The sequence below is a fragment of the Musca domestica genome, unplaced genomic scaffold (assembly GCF_030504385.1).
Source record: "Musca domestica strain aabys unplaced genomic scaffold, Musca_domestica.polishedcontigs.V.1.1 2, whole genome shotgun sequence".
In the NCBI taxonomy this organism is placed as follows: Eukaryota; Metazoa; Arthropoda; class Insecta; order Diptera; family Muscidae; genus Musca; species Musca domestica.
Window position 1 is genome coordinate 48,619,158 of NW_026712249.1, and position 21,074 is coordinate 48,640,231.

Sequence of the window (21,074 nt, forward strand, 5' to 3'; positions counted from 1 at the left end):
GACAAAGATGATGATGATGCGAAGAGCAACGTCATCGTACGCATTCACAATCAGGACCATAAAAGATTTTCATTCACATTCATCAGGCAACATGACGACAACATACATATGCATGCAGATGTTATATCCGCAGCATAAGAGATTCAGCAAGTGGAGTAGGGTCTGCTATCTCATTCTCCGTAATAAGATAGTACTTAATATAGTTATTTTTTATATGTTGTAGGGGTGTGTGTTTATATTTTAAGCCATAGAGACGTACATGTGCGTATTCCGAACAATTCTCTGGCTTTTGTAAATATGTTTGTACTAACGTTTCTCAAAGTCATTCATTCATTTTTTGTACAAAATGAAATTGTTAAAATTTAATTTTGTAGGTCAGTAATTCGTTTTAGTGTTCTTGATGACTTGGGTTTGTATGCAACATCTTGGGACTCACAAATATTTTTCTTGATATAGCAAACATATGAGGGTTGTTCAGCTATATTTTCTTGACGTCAATCTAAACTTATATTCGAAAATTTACATTACAAGAATTCTGTTAGCTGAAAATAAGAGGTAGAGACCTTTCAAATACCTATATTGAGGAGAGGGTTTTGGTAACCCTTAGGTAAGGGCTATTTCAGAATCCACACCTACATTGTGTGTGGATGTTTTTTACTCCGTATGCATTTCAATTGAGAAATTCCATTTCGATATGAGAATGCATAGCAAATCTAGGTTGACTTCTTTTTCATGAAAATTTTATTTGCTGCCCTTTGTCCTCGATAGCCTCACGAAATTTGTAATCTTGAATCGATCATAGACTTCTAGCGTATACCTTATGTTTCACTTGGTCCCAAACGTAGAAGTCTCAAGTTTTGAAATCACAAGATGTAGGTAAGCAATTTTGATTACATCTTCGAGGGATAATACAGTTGGGAAACTCTCTTCGCAAAATATCAATGGTTTCGTTGCTAGTGTGGCATGTAGCGCCCTGTTGTATAAAATAAACCAGGTACTATAGATCAGTACCATCCACCATCACCAAAAAAACCGATTTCAACAGTTCAAAATTTTCAACCAATTTCTGTATTGCGGCCCGTAAAGCACATTTACGACGTCACAAGAATTTTAAATTTTAAATTTTTTCAAACCAGTCTCCGATCTAGCGATCCGTCTGTCTGGATGGTGCGCACGATAACTCTGGAAGGAAGTACCCGATTAGGTCCAAACTTGGTTCATCGTAATATTTTTGTCAAACTTAGATCGAGTTCGGAGATGGGCAATATCGGTTCACTTCTTCTGGTACCTACCCCACAAAAGATCGAAATCATCCAATAATATATTTTCGGCACAGAAAGAGAAGCAATAATCCGATTTTGCTCCAACTTTCCAAATCCTAATATTTGCGTCAGTTCTAGGTCTGGTGCGAAAATGGACAATATATGTCTATTCCATCAAGTAACTCTCCCACAAAGGACCAACATTTTGAATAATTACAACTCTTCTAAAATGTGATGTAAGAGCCTGATTGTCTTCAAATTTAACAGATCCCAATATTTCTATTAAGCCAAGGTCTGGTGTTAAGATGGAATATATCGGCCCACTCCTTCTGGTACCTCCCCCACAAAAGGTCGAAATTTTCAAAAAATATATTTTTTGAACAGAAAGAGAAACGATAATTATTACATTTGCGTCAGTGCTAGGTCAGGTGCCAAAATGGACAACATCGGTCAACTCCATCAAGTACCTCCCCCAAAAAGGGTCAAATTTTTGAATAATTACAACTCTTATAAAATGTGTGCCCGATTATCTTCAAATTTCACAAATCCCAATAATTTTATCAACCCAAGGTCTGGTGCTAAGATGGAATATATCGGTTCACTCCTTCTGATACCTAACCCACAAAAGGTAGAAATTTTCAAAAAAAAAAAAAAAAAAAAAAAAAAAAAATTCGGAAAGAAAGAGAAGCAATAATCCGATTTTGCTACAACTTTGCGAATTCTGATATTTGCCTCTGTTCTCGGTTAGGTAAAAAAAAAAAAATGGTAATATCGGTCCACTACATCAAGTACTTCCCCCACAAAGGGTCAAAATTTTGAATAATTATAAGTCTTATAAAGTGTGAAGTAAGAATCCGATTGTCTTAGAATTTCACACATCCCGATATCCTTTTTAACCCAAGGTCTAGTGTGAAAATGGGATATATCGGTCCACTCCTTCTGTTACGTCCCCCGCGAAATGCCAAAATTTTGTATATCCTATTCAGAGTTGGCACATCTGAATATTTCCATCAAAACAAGATCTGTTATAAAGATGGTACACCATTCCTTCTGTTACCTCCCCCACAAAGGGTAAAAGTTTTGAGTAACCAAAACGATTATAAAATCCGAAATAAGCATCCGGTTCTCTTCATATCCGTCGATTTATGCATGTCCGTCCGTCCGTCTGTCCATGTATTTTTGTAAACAAAGTACAGTTCGCATTTATTGCCCTATCCAGATGAAATTTTGCAAAAATCATTTGTTTGGCCCAGGGACGAACCCTATTGAAATTGGAGATAATCGGTCAAAATTTAGATATAGCTCCCATATATATCTTCGTCCGATTTGACTCTTATTGTGCACCAAACGTGTAATATCAGTCCGAATAGTATGGAATTTTGCACGTACGATCAAATTGAACCTTAAAATAAGTATGCCAAATTCGATCGAAATCGGTTCAGATATAGCTATAGCTCCCATATATATTGTTCATCCGATTTGTTATTTTTGTCCTCCGCAGCCGTAATATGCACTCTGTAACAACAATATTTGGGGAAATATATCAAATACAGCTCAGAAATACATTTGCTAAATTTCAATAGCTCCCATATATTACTTCGTCCGATTTACCTTTGATTATGCACCAAATGTCTAATTTTTTCCCCAATTGGATGAAATTTGGCACATACGACCGAATTGAGTCTAGAAGGTAGTATTTCAAATTTGGTGAAGATCGGTTCAGATATAGCTATAGCTTCCATTTATATTGTTCATCCGATTTGTTATATTTGTTACCCACAGCCTTAATATGCACTCCGTAACAACGATATTCAGGTAAATATATCAAATACAGCTCAGAAATATCTTTGCCAAATTTTATCAAGATCGGTTCCGATTTGGATATAGCTCCCATATATATTTTTATCCGATTTAAAATTAATTGAGCACCTAATGGGCAACACAAGTCGGAATTTAAAAGATACAAATGCTTCGGCATATTTAGTCCTTTGAACTTTAAATTATAATTATAATCATAGCGTGTATGATTGAATTCTTGGTTATTTCGTTGAGGCACGTTTTAATCAAATCAAATCATCTATACCCTCTCTAGCCATATGGCTGAGGATATAAAAAGACTTTCATATTAAAATCGGTAAAATTTTAAATATATAGGCTCCTTTGATTTTTCTGCTAATGTTGCAGAAGATAGGTAGTATGACATCTATGAAATTGGTGAATTTTAATTACCTTTTTTTGCTTCTCCAATAATAATGGCCTTTAATTCATTCTTCCGTAGGAATGCTCTTAATGGACCAATAAACAGGCACTGTGGATATGAATGTATCATACGAAGTGCTTTGGTCATTTCCAGTTATCTCACTGAAATTCGATAAAATATGTGGCCATTTATTCCTGGTGCGTTATTATATTTTCCATTTTTTTACATGACAATGTAAACAACGTTGTCCATCCTCTTGATGTTTTCGCCAAAAAAAGATTCTAATTCTTGTAACCTACATAAGAAAATGCGGAACCCTTGTCATTGTCGTCATCATTCGCATCATGATCATAAATCATGGCCCACATTACTGGGTAAACTATCCACTCGATGTTCATTCCTTCCATCACCATAAACCTTTGTTTCACAAGAAATGAATCCTCTTATGTTTGTTCTTTAGCATGATAAAAAAAGGAATAAGGAATATGAAGAAACAACATGTCACCGGAGGATGACAAACACACACACACACTCATACACATTTGCACTCTCCATATGACATTTGAACATCCACTAAGAGGCAGAATAATAAGAAGAAGGAAAAAAAGCTACACAAATAAATTTCGACTTTTTATGTCTCCATTTTCCTGCCGTTCCATTCCTTCATCTGCTGTGTGTGGAGTGGGGGGGGGTCTTGTATACCAACGTATTAACCTTTGTCTACTGTCATGGCTAATACCCAAAAAGCGGAATAAAAAATCAAACAGCAGCAGCACAAGACGACGGAGAGGCTTAACAACATTTACACGGTACGTTGCACGTTTGCCATACATGACATGTCATATTTTCACTGGGTGCCCTCACCATGCCCTAGGAATATTATATGAGCAGCAAGAAGCTGTGACTGTAGCTGGAGCTGAGGATGACAATGACTATCATGGTAACCGAAAAATGTGATTAGATTACATTTTCATAGATGACAGCGAGAGAGAGAGCAACGGTAGTAATGCCTGCCACTATCCTCCAGATAGAAATCGCTTAACTTGACTGTCACATAAAGCCCAGAAAATATGAAGCAATTCCATATGAGAAAGTGAGCAAATTTATTTGGCAACATCATTACATTTAAGTAAACTAATAATTTTAGTTTATAAACTACTATAACGTTTATTCTATTCTATACGTAGTAGTATGTGTTATTTTGAAGATGTGCTACTGTGTAAATGTGAGATTTTATTTTTTTAGAATTTCTCAATGACATTTGTGTATTTTATTTCGTAGGAAAGGTATTTTTTGTTAGAGCATTTTTAGATGTGTTCGTAAGGACTTTGAATTTGAGAGGACTTAATACGTTGGAATATTTATAGCTTTTACAGAAAATCTAGAGATTTTCTATGAGAAAATCCTACATATTTTCCATGAGAAACTCTTTCAGATTTTCTTTTAGGAAATTCAAAAGATTTTCTATGAGAATATCCTACAGATTTTCTATGAGAAAATCCTCGAGATTTTCTATGAAAAAATCCTCGAGAATTTCAATAAGAAAGTCCTCGATAATTTCTATGAGAAAATCCTCGAGATTTTCTATGAGAAAATCCTCGAGAAATTTAATAAGAAAGTCCTCGGAATTTTCTATGAGAAAATCTAGAGATTTTCTATGAGAAAATCCTGAATCTATGATAGAATCCTCGAGATTTTCTATGATAGAATCCTCGAGATTTTCTATGAGAAAATCCTAGAGATTTTCTATGAGAAAATCCTACAGATTTTCTAAGCGAAAATCTTAGATGTTTTCTGATCTAGAGATTTTCCATGTGAAAATCTAGAGATTTTCTTTGTGAAAATCTAGAGATTTTCCATGTGAAAATCTAGAGATTTTCTATGTGAAAATCTAGAGATTTTCTATGTGAAAAATCCTCGAGAATTTCAATAAGAAAGTCCTCGATAATTTCTATGAGAAAATCTTCGAGAATTTTAATAAGAAAGTCCTCGGAAATTTCTATGAGAAAATCCTGAATCTATGATAGAATCCTCGAGATTTTCTATGGTAGAATCCTCAAGATTTTCTATGAGAAAATCCTAGAGACTTTATATTTTCCGATCATCACTCACCCAATTATGTATATGACGGGCGCACAGAAAGAGGAACAACAGTTTGATGAGTTTCAAACCAAAAGTTGCCTGTTCTCTTGTATACTACAAATTTTGCAATTCTTATTATCAAAAATAAAGGCATTAAAAAAAATTTACACATACCATAAGAAGATTAAACAAATCGAAAAATATACCTTAATAACATTCATGCAGCTCATTAGCAATCTGTAACAAAATCTTCTAATCTCTGTTATTTTTTTCCATAATATATTGTCACAAATACATTTGATCGCAATTCAGGTTTGAAAAATGTCCCTAAATACGTGCATGCTATTTAACACAAATATCCAACCATAATTTAAGATTTACAGACATACACACCAATTTACGTTCGAAGCAATTTGTTAGCCAAATTCTTATTACATATGCATCAGAGGGCAGAGACATTCTCCATTTATTCACAACAGAGAGCTTTTAGATGGAATTAAAATCAAATCTGTTATTCCCTCCCAACTCTCTCTCTCCTCACACTTGGCATTGTCGTCTTTCATTGCTCTCTTCTGCTAAGTCGTAGCGAACTGAAACATTAACGAAATTAACAGCATCATATGTTACATTTTAATGAATTTACGACTCGTCTTTGTGTAGTCATGCAATCATTATGGACCATTATGTATTTTTGTTGTTGTCGTCGTCGTTGTTGTTGCTGTTGTTGCATGGCGTAATAAAACATTTAAAATGATTCATTTATTCATTCCATGGAATAAGTCACATACTTTTTTTTGCCAAAAAAAGACAACATAGCATAGGGGGGAAACTAATGTAGATATTCAGGGTAATACAAATGTACTTTCTGACATTGTGACATTTAATTTCGCTATCTACGAAATGAAAATCTAAAGAGCATTAGTAAAGTGGGAAGATCAGGTGAGCGGGAAAATCAGGGTAATTTGGCCGATTGTGTTCAAGTGTGAGAGATATGTTAAATGTTAATTCAAATATATGAAATTATTTTAAACTGTAGAATTCTAGAAAATCCGTCGACTTTCTAATAGAAAAAAAATGAAATTTTCTTTTAATAATATTTTCGCAAAAAAATTGCAAAAAATCTATAGATATTCCCATGGAAAATCTGCAATATTTTTATTGAATATCTATATATCTCTGATGTCTAACCTGCAGATTTTTTTCATAGAAAATCTGTAGATTCCCTCATGGAAAATCTGTAGTTCTCATTCTCATTGAAAATACTTACATAGCTAGAAAATCTGTAGATTTTTTCTTCTGTAGATCAAAAAACTGTAGATTTTCTCTTCTGTAGATATTCTTATAGAAAATCCCATATAAAATGTCATATATTTAAGAAAAAACATATATCACATGTATAGCCGAAGAAATTTGATCAACTTTTCGCATATCTTTATATCAGACTCAGTTCTGGTGTTAACATTTAGAATATTCATAACTCTGAAAAAATGTGATACTAGACTCATATTTTATTTTCATATTTAGTCCATTCTTGAATGTTTCCACCAATATTATTTCTAATGGAAATGCGGAATATGTCGGTCCATTCCCTTGGTACATTCACATTAAGATCCAAAAATTAAAATTAAACAAGTAAGCAAAGGCAGTAGTCGGACGGGGTTAACAATGTTATACCCTACAAAACTACAATTTGCGGTAAAGTTTCTGCACTGCGTAATAAAAACAAATTTCGAACGTAATTGCTTCTCTTTTCAAATAGTCATCATACTTCAGAAAAATATTTTCAAAAAAACATACGATCTCTAAAAAAGCATTGGTATTCTACAAAGCAGATTTTGCTATTACATCAAATAACTAGTTAGCTCTTTCGGAAAGAACAGAAATTTCATATCCGAAATAAGTTTTTCCAGGCATATTGAACATTTTATTTTTATATAATTTTTAGGATTTTATGTTTGGGTAACTCCTGAATATTTTACGGACATCTTGCAAAACATTAGGTTTCCTAACACTATCCTCATGAAAAATTTCGTGAAGGTCGGACAATAATTGCGACCTGAATATAAAAAATATGACAAAATTTTACAAAAAAAAAAAAAAAAAAAAATAAATAAATAAATAAAAAATCCGCAGTTTTGTTAATATATTTTTATGCGATTTTTTTTGGATTTTATCCTTTTCTGCCAAAAGCTCATTCTAAATTGGTGAGAATTGTCAAAATCCATCCAGCTGCTTTTGAATTATAGCTGTCAAACAAACATTCGCTTCTTTCATATTTGAGTTTTTATATATTTCACTATATATGCGATATCTTTGATATCAGCATCAATGTAACAGTCAAAAGTGACCTTTTTGTGTATATGTGATTTCGTCGGGATTAGAAGTATTCGCGGCTTAATGGACATTTTCGTATTTTTCGTATATGGTCCATAAATCTCAGTCGATGACAATTCAAATTTGTAGGTCTGCCCAGCTCTGAACTGTAGTCCCATGCTGATTTTCGCTTCAATTGGCCAACCCCTTCAACCACTAAATATTTGGAGAATTACAGGCCTACCAATTTACCCAACCTTAGACACTAAATGAGACCTCAATATCAAATTTAAGGATTTCAGCTCTATTCCTTCACCCAATACTAAATTAAGTACTTGAAGTATAAATATAAAGTGCATTTTCAAAACCAGTCCATATCTGGATTCCAGATAACAACAGTGAACTCAATATAAAATTCAAATTCCAGCCCTAATATACCTCCATACAATACAAAATTTAGTTCAACGAAATACTTGTCGTACCAATTCAGTACGCGTTTCCAAAACCACCTCAATACCAAATTTGAAAATTCCAACCCACTTAGTACTATTCGTACAATTATAGTACGCATTTCCAAAACCACCAAAAATTACCAAAAGAGACCTCAATATAAAAATTTGGTATTCCAGCTGAATGACTTCATCCAATATCGATTTTACTATCACTTTGTAGTTTTCATGTAGATCTCAATACCTCATACCCACATAGACCACAACATCAAATTTGAGGATTGTACTCTTATCCCTTCACCCAAAAGCAAGTTTAGTAAAATTTATTATTAGTTTTTACTACAAATATATCACACATTTCCACAAAAAAAGCTCTTTCATATTCTAAGCACAGATATCACAATATCAAAAATTCGGTATTCCAGCCTCATCCCTTCACCCAATACAAAATTTAGTACCGCGTAGTACTTTCCGTACAATTTCAGAACACATATCCAAACCCACCACGGTATCTCATTTCCAGGTACCAGCCAGAGACTTCAATACCAAATATGAGGATTCCAGCCCACTCCATTTACCAAATACCAAATTTAGTACCACTTAGTACTTTTCCCACAATAATAGCACGCATTTCCAAAGCCACGCCCAGATATTCATTACCATAGGTGAGATAGGAAGACCCCAACACATAGTTCGGAAGGTTATAAACACGAAATGCAAAAATTCCAAAATTTTCCACCAAAAATGACTGGGTCTGGACAAACTCATGCGATGCGGATAGATCGGTAAATCAAAGGTTCTTATAATTACATTTCTATTAATTTTTATTGAGAGTATAGTTTCATTGCAATGTATTCCGGAGGGTAATTTTTTTTTTAATTTCATTCCTGAAAATCGGAAATTTTATAAGAATATCTTCGGCGACTTCTTAGCAAAAATATGATGGATATACACATTTTTTTTGCACGGTCTTATCGAAGACAAATAAAAAAGCAGTAAGTTTGAATACCCTCCACCATTTGGAACGAATTAGAAAATGTTCATAAAAATAAAATCCATTAAAAATTCTGTTAAAATCTTTATAATACCTAATATCGGAAGGTGCCGATATATGAGGCGGATATACGATATTGTGGACCAAATCTATGTCTGGGGGTAAAGTACTAAAAAGGAACTCCTTGTGTGGATTTTCAGATAATTTCATTGGAAAATTTGGATAAAATCATCAAAATCCCGAAAATCATGGGGTACCGTTGTATGGGGGGATATTTTGGACCTATATAGAGAATTCTCTGTCGGGGGGTAAAGTGCTCACAAAGAACCCCTTGTGTACAATTTCAGACAATTCCGTTGAAAAATGTGGCTAACATCGGAATATCGGGGTTACCGTTAAATGGGGCCTATACGATATCGTGGACCTATATAAATAATTCTCTTCCAAGGGATAAAGTACCCAGAAGACAAATCCTTTGAAAAATGTGGCTAAAATCATCAAAATACCGAATATCGCGGGGTACCGTTATATGGGGGCTATACGATATCGTGGACCGATAAAGCCCATCTTCGAACTTGACCTGCAGACAAAAGAGAGATTTGTGCAAAATTTTAGCTAAAACGTCTTAGAATTGTACTCTGGTCAAGAATATATATACTTTGTTGGGTTAAAAATGATTATTTTGATGAGTTACAAACGGAATGACGAACTTAATATACCCTCCATACTATGAATGGTGGAGGGTATAAAAATGTGTTCTTTTGTACTTAGTTATAAATAAAACAATCATTATATTTAGCCATTGGCTGACGGCATACCGACCCATACGTTTGAACTTCAATGAACTCATTAAAATGTTAATACAAAAAAGTGTCTCAAAATGATATGGATGATTATAATAATTTTTATAAATATGAAAAAAATGTTATACAAAAATATTAACGTAACTTACATTTATGTTAGCTTACAAACTATTCTTAATAAATTTCATACTTTTAAAAGCATAGATAGATAGATTTAATCTCACTTCTTTTAAATATCAATAGCATTATCTAACTAATTAAACGACATACAATTTTCAGAATTACACATACATTGATAATAATATTGAAATCTTAATTTATTTTAATGTCATATTGTGCGTTTTACAGACACATCTCAGAGACAACCAAATTACATACACACACACAGAGACATTGAATTTATGTGGGCAATGAAATATGTTTTTTTCTTTTGCTTTAATTCCACACCACACACACAAAAAACATGGAAATAGAAAAACGCATGGATAGATAGGCAGGCATTAGTAACTAAAGTCATAGCAAAAATGTTAACAAAACAAATTATACTGTACCGCACGAACCTCCCTGGGGAAAGAATTGCGCATAGATCAGTTTGAAGGTGTCCTCTTTGACGACACCCGTGGGACATTCAGCCTTAAAACCGCGATAAATTCGCTTGATTTCATCCTCTGTAAAGCGGGTGGCACGGCTCAAGGCGCCCAGTGAATCGGGCCGATAACGTGCCGGCGTTTCAAATTCTTCTAGTTCAGAATCTGAAAGGAAAATAAGAAGAATAGAAAACATATGGTTTAAATAATTTGATTATTGTGATGGTTAAGGGGGAGTTGATTTTGGGTGTGTGTTTTGAAATATGATTTGGATTGGATTTGAATAGAAATGTTAATTTTGAGGGTAACTTAAAACTATTTCTAAGCATAAGTTGTTTAGATACGTTTTGCATATTGTGTTTGACTGTTTATTTTCCGTTTTTGTGTTCCCTGCATTTATTTTATTTCCCCTTTCTTTATTTATTTTTTCTGCCAAATACATATTTACATTTTTATTGATTTAATCCTTTAGGGGATTTACTTATTTTGACAATTTCTGATGTATTGACTTTATTTTCCAAGAACTTATGTCTACCTTTCAAAGGTAAGAACTATCTTTGGAGAGTGAATTATTACATTGCATGCTGAGTTTACAGCCAAAAATCACAAATATAGGCAGTTTAACATTTTTGAACCAAAAACTGTTACATCTTTATTGATACAAATTTTTTTTTACAGAGTACGAAATATAGGATTGTGACGTAACCAAACTTCGGTACTAAAAATTAAATATAGAACTTATTACAGCAGTTTTCGAGGATTTGAGAAATATAATTTCAAACTAATCCAAACAAAGTTATTAAAGGTATGATAATTAAAAGCTTACAAGTGGTTTTCTTTAAATTGGATTGTTGTGGTTCTTACTTCAGTTTTCCCGGCAAAAATTTAAATTTTATCGACAACGATTTCTTATTTCTCTAAGAAATTCGATAATTGTCGTATTAAAAATTAATACTTTTCCCAAAATTATTAACCAATTTTTTTCATTTTCTATAAAAATACGTACTATTTATCCTATTCCTAAGGGCTAAAGGGAGTGAACGCTGACAATCTTGTTCTTCGTCATGTTGATGATTATGGCCTCATTTTTCAACAGAAATGTTAAAACTTTGGTATATCGCCTTCCAATGTTCAAACAAAAATCTATATAGGTCTATGTTTTCCTATAGCCCCATAAAACGGTACCTTCAGAGATTCTGAATTTTTATAAAGTTAGACATTTTGCAACGGAACTGTTATTTAAGCTTTCAATAGTCACTTACCCTCAGCCATATGGCTTCAGGGAGTAAATATCATTTATACGGCAAAGACGTGCCTCATCGTATACGATAATAGACTGTAGGTCTCTTTGATCTAAATCCATTTCAATTTCAATTGAATTTTGAAAATCCATGAAGCGCATAAAACGCGAAACTAGCATCCGATTTCATTCAGACTTGGTACCGGTTTCTTTTCATATTTCACATATCCCACTACTTATGCAAATACAAGTTCTGCTGTGAAGATATATCTGTCTACTCCTTTTGGTACCTCCCCACAAAGGCTCAATATTATGAATATCCATGAAGCTCAAAAAAACGCGAAAATAACATCCGATTCAATTCAGACGTGGTACATTTTAATATTTCCATCAACACAAGCTCTATTATAAAGATGGTGGAGATCGGACCGCTCCCTCTGGTACCTCCCCCACAAAGGGTTACAATATTGAATAACCAAAACGATCATAAAATTGGAAATAATCTTCCACTTCTTACATACATTACATTACATACATCTCAACATATTTATTTGCCCAAGGTCTGGTGTGAATGGTACCTCCCCATATAGGGTTAAAAATTTTTTAAAAGCAAAACGCTCAAAGAAATCGAAATGAGCATCCAACTCTCTTCGAATATCACACATCCAAATATTTTTCCTAACGCAAGATCTACCATCCATGCAACTCCACTAGAGTTGTGCCAATCTAGTTCGATTGAACGAACTAATTTATTATTTAGTTCCGTGGACTCCATTCGTTTGCATGAAAACTATGCGTATGAGTGATGCGAAATATATCACATCACTCATACTTTAGGAACTGGTGTACTGAACTATGAAGTAGACTGGCACAACTCGAGTGGAGGGTATAACAAGTAAAAAAACATTAAGTTCAGCCGGGCCGAACTTGTAATACCCTCCATCTTAGGGTAAAGAAAACATTAGAATCCATTGTGACCCACAAATATATTAAGAGGTACCACTATATGGGGCCATACAAAAACGTGACCCTATATATACAATGTTTTGGCAACGGCGCTACAACCCATTAGGATACACACATACCAGTTTCTAGACAAATCCACGAAGAAATTTGACAAAAATCCTCAAAATACCGAATATCTGGAGGTACCGTTATTTGGGAGCTATACCATAACGTGGACCTATACAGCCTGCACCCATTACGACCAACAAATACTAATTTTTAGACAAACCCGTGAAAAAAAGTGGCAAAAACCATCAAAATACCAAAAATCGGGAGGTACCGTTATATGGGGGCTATACCAAAGCGTGGACCCATTCATACAATATTTCGCCACCGCAGCCAGAACCCATTATGTCCAATAAATACCAATTTCAAGACAAATCCGTGAAAAAATATGACAAAAACCACTATACCAAAACGAGGACGGATATATCTCATCTTCAATATCGACCATCCTAGACACAATACAAATTGTTCTGCTAAATTTTGATGCTCTACGTCAAATAATGTGGGGTGTATCGTGATTTCAACAGACAGACGGACAGACAAACGGACATCGTTAAATCGACTTAGAATTTTATGCTGATTATGAATATATATACTTTATGGGGTCTACGACGAATATTTAGGGATGCTACAAACGGAATAACAAAGTTAATATAGCCCCTTTTCTAAGGTGTAGGATAGAAAAATCATGTAAAGATGTCATCTCAGTTTAGAGCACATATCTAGTTTACCCCGTCGAACTTCCTTCTGCTTTGACCAATATCAGTCCAAGTGACCTGAAATTTCGCAAATCCGACCGAATTTAGTCTAGGAGCAAGCACATCAAATTAGGTGAAAATCGGTTTAGATATAGCTATAGCTGCCATATATATGTTTCATGCGATTTGGTGTTTAAGTCCCTCACATTCATAATATGCATTCAACAACAATGATATTTGGTACCAGATATCTTATAGAGCTCAGAAATACCTTTGTAATTCTTTCTTGAGATATATATAGCTCCCATACATATCCTTTATCCCATTTCAGGTTTATTGTGCAAATAATGTCTAATATCAGCCCAAATGGAGTGAATTTCGGGACGTACGTTTCCATTTTGTGGAACTCGGCTCCGATATATACTTTTTTAATATAATTCTTCTTGAAGTGATGTCATGCACTCTATAGAAATGTTATTTGGTATAAAAGATTAAAATGCCTCCGTCAAATTTGATGATAATCGATTCAGAATTGGACATGCCTCCCATATATATTAGTTCCCTCTGAAACCAAACTATAACTGTTCTAAAGCCAAATGTTGACAGGTGTATGATCTACTTCAAATAAATTATTTTGTTACGGCAGCTCTACTAAATATGCATAGTGGTGTAGGGTATCATATAGTCAGCCCCGCCCGACTTTTGACTTTTCCTTACTTCGAAAATATTGATAAATAATAATTAAATAATTTGTATATTTCGTCCCTATTAATAATAAGATTTCATCGACGAACCTTTTCATAGACCCGATGCTGTGGCACTCATCAAACTCCATTTTGCATTTCAACTTTATGTTATTTTCTGTTTCTTTTGAAAATAAGTTTTCTTCTCTTTGCCTAACTTTTTCACACTTTATAGCCTCGCATATTTAGCATTTGCATATGTTCTGCTTTTGCTGCCACCACACAAAAGGCAAAAGTTTTAAGTACTTGAGTTCCAGGAAGACAATACGACACACATAAATAGACGGTTTGAAAGAGAAATGAGGAAAATGGTGATAACGCACGTGTGTGCCTGAAAAGAACTTCGCAAACAAAACGAAAAGCCCCCCATGTGGGGAATTGAAACTTTATTGAGCTGTTTCGTTCGATCGTCTTAAAGTAATCCGCATTTGCAATCAATAAACATATTTAGTCAGAGGGGATTCAAACATTAAAACATTAAATGTGAAGTGGAGTATTTAAAATTGGTCAGGCATTAAATGTTGGAGAACATTTTCGGAAAAGTGTTTATTGTTGGGATTAGTTAAGTATTGAGAAATATTAATGATGTACATTATTATTTAAGAGAATTCCATCGCAAATATTCTTTCTCTCCTTTAATTTGAATTTTCGGAGAAAATTGTCTCAATATACAGGGTGAAATAAAAAAACTGCAACAAAGTCAAACGCCATAATTTTTACATTTTTTTTAAATTTTATTGAACGAAAGCAAAAAATGTCGGAAATAGCATCAAATTTTAGAATGAGTTTAGATTTTGTCTAATTGGTCACCTTTGGCACGAATTATGGCCTTCAAACGACCAATACACGCTGCCCGAATGTTGCTCTGCGGTATTTTGGCCCATTCCTGGCGAGGCGCTTGCTTGAGGTGATCGACACTTTGGTATTTTGGTGTCAACCTTGCTTTCCAAAATACCCCAGACACAATAGTCCAACGGATTGGTATCGGAAGATTTTGGTGGCCATGGAAATGAAGCGAGGAACCTAATTTTGTAACCATTCTTGAGTGGCGCGTGCTGAGTGCAATGGTGCTGAGTCCTGTTGGAATGTCCAAGGTCTGCGGCCAAAATGTTTGCGTGCCCAAGGCTTTAATACACCTTCCAGAATATTTTCGCGATAATATTTTATTCTGATGCCACGGTCGAATAATACGAGCGAAGAGCGACCATCGGCTGCTATGGCGGCCCATACCATCACCATGGTCGGCGCTTGAGTTCTGGTGACCAACCGAAGGTGCACATTTTCAGCTGACCTCTCTGGCATGTAAACACGAACATTTTGTTTGTTTACAAACTGCTGGACACCGAATGTTTTCTAATCGGAAAAAAACAAATTCGGCAGTTCACCACTTTCAGCCAAGCGAAGCAATTTTCTTTTGAGTCTATTTTCTTTCTGTTGCGGTGTAAGTTATTGGACCTTTTGGAATTTCAATGGCTTTACCCCGAGCTCATTTTTCAATATTTGCCGAATGGAATATTGCGATATATTCAGCTCACGAGCCATTTTTCGGCCACTACGATGCGTTTTTTCAATCAAGTCGCTTCTTTACTTTTCGAACCATTTCTGCTGATGTTTCTGTTTTCTTCCGTCCACTTTCTTGACGTCGGGCTACGCTACCAGTATCATGGTAACGAGCGATGGTACAAGACACAAAAGATTTATTCACATTTAAATGCTAGAGTGCTCTAACGATAGCCACTTGTGGTTTTCTAGCCAAATATAAGGAAATCACACTATCGCGCTTGAATTCCATCACGAATAACTTTTTTTCTTGAAAATTCTCACCAAAATGCTTTTGTACGCTTGTAAACAATATAATGACCTGTCACTGGAATAATTTTAACAGCTGTCGGACGAGTGGCTAGGATATGACAGCAATCTGAAGTTGGTTTCAAGTTTTTCATCTCACCCTGAATATTTCTTTGGTAAATTTCCCAAGTTTTTCTCATTTTCTCCAAAAAGTTGTACACAATGTTCTTTATTATACAGCTTCACCCAGCTTCTGCGTATAAACAGCTGCTAATAATTTGGCTATTTAAAATCATTTCTCAGCGAAACTTTAGGCATGGAAAATTGGATCAAGGTAATAGAAAAATAAATATATATTTGACAGAATAGTAGAAAAACGACTACGCCAACGACGTAGAATAAAACAAAAATTACCATTCAAATAAACTTTTTCAATAAAACTTTTGAATCGAAGTTTTCACATTGGAAACGTCAACAGCAGGCAGATAGCTCGAAGTGGAACTTTTCTTTTTTTATTTTTGGGATAAGTAGCAAGTGGCTGAATGCTAAACATAATACTTAATAGAAATCGTAGAAGAAGCGATGAAATTAATATACATTCATATGAATGTATGTATATATTATCTCCTCAATGAACTTAGAGAAAATTCCTCTGAATTGCCGTTTAATGAACAGTTTCGTAGAGATGACTAGCAAAGTTTTTTGCGAAACTTAGCTGAAATTGTAAATTATCTTCAAATGTTTTTATCTGCAAATTTCTATTATTTAGATGAAAATGATGATAAATAGAAAATATTAAAGCCAGAAGGAATCTTATAAATCATTTAGTTTGAACATTTTGAATTTTCTATTGACTTTCATAATTCATAAGCAATTTTTTACAATTCTTTTTATATAATATATAATTTTATATAATTTTTTAACATGTTTTTGTATAACCTATTAGTACACTTAGAATTTTCCACAATGCAGGCGGGTTTTTAAACATTAAAATTACAAGAAAAATTTGCAATTTTGAATTGGAGAAAAGTGATTATTTTTAAGTTTTTTTTTTTTTTTAATAACAAAAATTGGAGATATTATTTCACGGTACATTCTGAATAAACTAATTTCTTTTGTTCAGAGACTCACAATGAAATTTGATCAAGAATAATTCTTACTTTGACAGTTTCCCCAAAATATAAATTAGCAGTAAAAAAACCAAACAGATAATTTTCACTTGAAGTGCATTAGTTTCAAACGTAATTTTCTTAAAAACTATTGTACCTAGATACATGTTTTAGTCTAAGATTTATAGTGACGTTTTCTGTGGAATATTTCTTCTTTGGATACATTTTACCAAAAACGATTCCAAAATGCACGGATTCCAAGGAGTCTTAAAAAAAAATAGTAAAATAATAACGCGGAAGAGGGAGAATTTGTCCTTTCTAATTAGCTTACTTTGCGATATGAACTTCCAAACCCCCGAAATCGTATCTTTTTTAAGCTCTACTTTAATAATCTGTTGTAATTTTCCCTTAATTACTTGTTTGTGTTGCACAATGTAATTAAAGATAACAGCCCCGCTGCATCTTAATTTTTTTTCTTAAAAATGCTTGAAAAAATTTTTTTAGAAAAATTAAGAATACAACACTTTAACATTGTTCTCAGAAAGCCCTAGTGGTCCTTGATTTACCCTTGGAAAATGTTCACAAATAAAGAGTCCTTGAAAAAAAAAAATAAATAAAAAGTCTTTAAAATATATTTAAAATCGTGCACACAAGCCCATGAATAATATACTTAAAAATCTACGATTAGCCTTTGATTATTTTTCTTAAAATTCTACAACTTGTCATTCCTTGACAAAAGATTCAACAAATAATAGACGACTATTTTTATACCATACAACACAATGTGTTGGGGGTATTATAAGTTTGATTGGGCTAAAAATTATGTAACACCTCGAAATATTGGTCCCCAACATGGGAAACTATGTTTGGATCTTCCTATCTCGCCGAGCTAAATCGATCCAGTTATGTATGCCCGTCCGTCCGTCTGTCCATGTTAATTTGTAATCACGCTACAGGTCGCCTTATGGCCCGATCCTCACGAAATTGAAAATAGAGGTCAGAGATGATAGAGGTTTTGGAGATGATCGCAATATTTAGGGGTTTAAATGGACCAAAAAATAGAAAAAAATTGTGATTTTGTTGTTGCTCTACAGGTCATAATTGTAGACAAATTGACTCTGAATTGTGCTTGGAGTTAGAGTTTAGGGCTGGGTAGAACAATATTTAGCGGGTAAAATAAACCATAACTTTTATGTAAAAAATACGAACATTTCCCCAAAACCGTGAATATTTTTAATCAACGGCGAAATAACAGATACACGAAAAGGTTAAGTTTGGCCGTTACAATGATGCTGATAGCGAACAACAATTCGGAATGGTTTCTTGTCAGACATGAATAAAATCTAAGAAAATCGTATAAAAATTCGACAACATAAAAGTGAATATTTTTTGTTAAATTTTTTCAATTTTTGTCATATTTTTTATCGCATGCTATTTTTTAGCTTGACTTAAAATTTTGAATTGTAAATTTACCAAAGTTTTTCTGCACCCCGCAACTCTATATTTTGAGGGTATTACATACAGGACACAATTATCGCCCGATACTAACGGAATTTCGCATGGCGGTAGGGGTAGGGTCAGAATTAAAGCCTATTGGATTTGGAGATGTACATTTAGGAATTCAAATGGACCAAAAAAAAAAAAAAATATTAAAATTTTCCTGATTTTCCAGTCGCTCTACAGGTCATGATTGAAAATTAATCGACAAGGAATTTTACATAAGAAGAGAATTAAGGACAGAGAAAAAGACTACCATTTTGGATGACCATTGGATTATATTTAGCCGTAAAATGGACTACAACATTCGTGAGAATCTTTTTTGAATACCTAACAACACGACGGAATGGGTTAATATTGGGCAATGAAATCTTCCAAAATGGATTTGGATTTATTGTAGTGTTGTAGGGTATCACATGGGGTGGTCCAGCACGACTATAGCCTTTGCTTATTTGCTTATAACTCTTTTAATATAATCAATACAGTGTGAGAGGAAACAACTGCAATCAACTTCAGTTTGTTGTCATTTCTAAGCCAAGCAACCAAGCGTACAAAAGCATTTTGGTGAGACTTTTACAGAAAAAAAAACAGTTATTCGTGATGGAATTCAAGCGTGATAGTGTGATTTTTTTATATTTGGCTGGAAATCACAAGTGGCTATCGTTGGAGCACTCCAGCATTTAAATGTGAATAAATCTCTTGTGTCTCGTACCATCGCTCGTTATCGTGATACTGGTAGCGCAGCTCGTCATCAAGGAAGTAGACGGAAGAAAACACCAACATCAGCAGAAATGATTCGAAAAGTAAAGAAGCGACTTGATCGAAACCCGCGTCACAGTGGCCGAAAATGGCTCGTGATATTGAAAATTGTGCTCGGGTAAAGCCATTGAAATTCCAAAAATCGCAAGAACTAACACCGCAACAGAAAGAAAATAGACTCAAAAGAGATAAAGAGTTGCTTCGCTTGTCCGAATTTGGTTTGTGAACTTCCGAATTTGGTTTTATCCAATGAGAAATCATTCGTTGTTCAGCAGTTTGTAAACAAACAAAATGATCGTGTTTACGTGCCAAAGAGGTCAGCTGAAAATGTGCACATTCGGTTGGCCACCAGAACTCAAGCGCCGGCCATGGTGAAGGTGTGGGCCGCCATAACAGCCGGTGGTCGCTCTCCGCTTGTAATTAACGACCGTGGCATCAGAATAAATACCGAATATTATCGCGAAAATATTCTGAAGGGTGTATTAACGTTTTGGGCGCGCAAACATTTTGGCCGCAGACTTTTAACATTCCAACAGGACTCAGCACCATGGCCCATCAGCTCGCGCCACCCAAGAATGGTTACAAGATGAGGTTCCTCGCTCCAGCGCACAATGACCACCAAAATCTCCGGGTACCAATCCGTTGGACTATTGTGTCTGGAGTATTTTGGAAAGCAAGGTTGGCAATAAAAATACCAAAGTGTCGATCACCTCTGGCAATCGCTTCGCCGGGAATGGGCCAAAATACCGCAGAGCAACATTCGGGTAGCGTGTGACGTTTTCATTGTCCGTTTGAAGGGCATAATTCGTGTTTAAGGGGACCAACTCGAACAAATCTAAACTTATTCCCAAATTTATTTCCGACAATTTTTGCGTTCATTCAATAAAATTTAAAAAAAAAAATAAATAAAATTATGGCATTTGAATTTTTTGCAGTTTTTTTAATTCACCCTGTATTTATGAAAAATAATTTTTTATCCACGGTAATTACCTTCTTAATCAAAGACCCGTATTGGCTGTTAATGTCCTTGAAGACATTTTCAAAATCCAAAAATACGGTGAGAAAGCCCACTAAATAAACATTCCAAAATGTTTTAACATTACTCAAATCTACCAGTGTCCGAAACACTTTAATGTTTCGCCCCTATTGCCAACTAACAGAACAACACAACTCTTAGCAAAGACATACATAATACATAAGTCAAAATATCATTGTCAGAAACATCGTCATCATCAGCATCAGCGTCGGTATGACCAACAACTCAACTTGGCCGGGCCCTCCATTCACTTTCCCCACATAACTATTACATTTAGCCGCCAGCATCATCTCATCAACACAATTGTGGTTAAACTTGTAACAAGGCCGTTAAGTGCCTGTTACCACATGGATACAAGCAGAACCAGAACCAGACTCATACAACTAGTGGCAATGGCACTAGTAGCCACCGACACTACCTTTAGCGTCAGTGCCAACATCATCATCGTCGTCATCGCCATAACTTGTTCGTCCGGTCGGTTGGTCGTACGTTCTTTCGTGCCC

General features: G+C 34.5%; 1 protein-coding gene across 1 annotated transcript in view; it reads right to left on the reverse strand.

Moving 5' to 3' along the window:
* The window catches only part of LOC101890086 (uncharacterized), a 98,795-nt gene that overhangs the window by 45,923 nt on the left and 31,798 nt on the right, over window positions 1-21,074 (reverse strand). Inside the window, exon 2 of the mRNA XM_059122021.1 lies at window positions 10,664-10,855. Coding sequence (XP_058978004.1) covers window positions 10,664-10,855 — 192 coding nt within the window. The remainder of the gene's footprint in view (window positions 1-10,663; window positions 10,856-21,074) is intronic.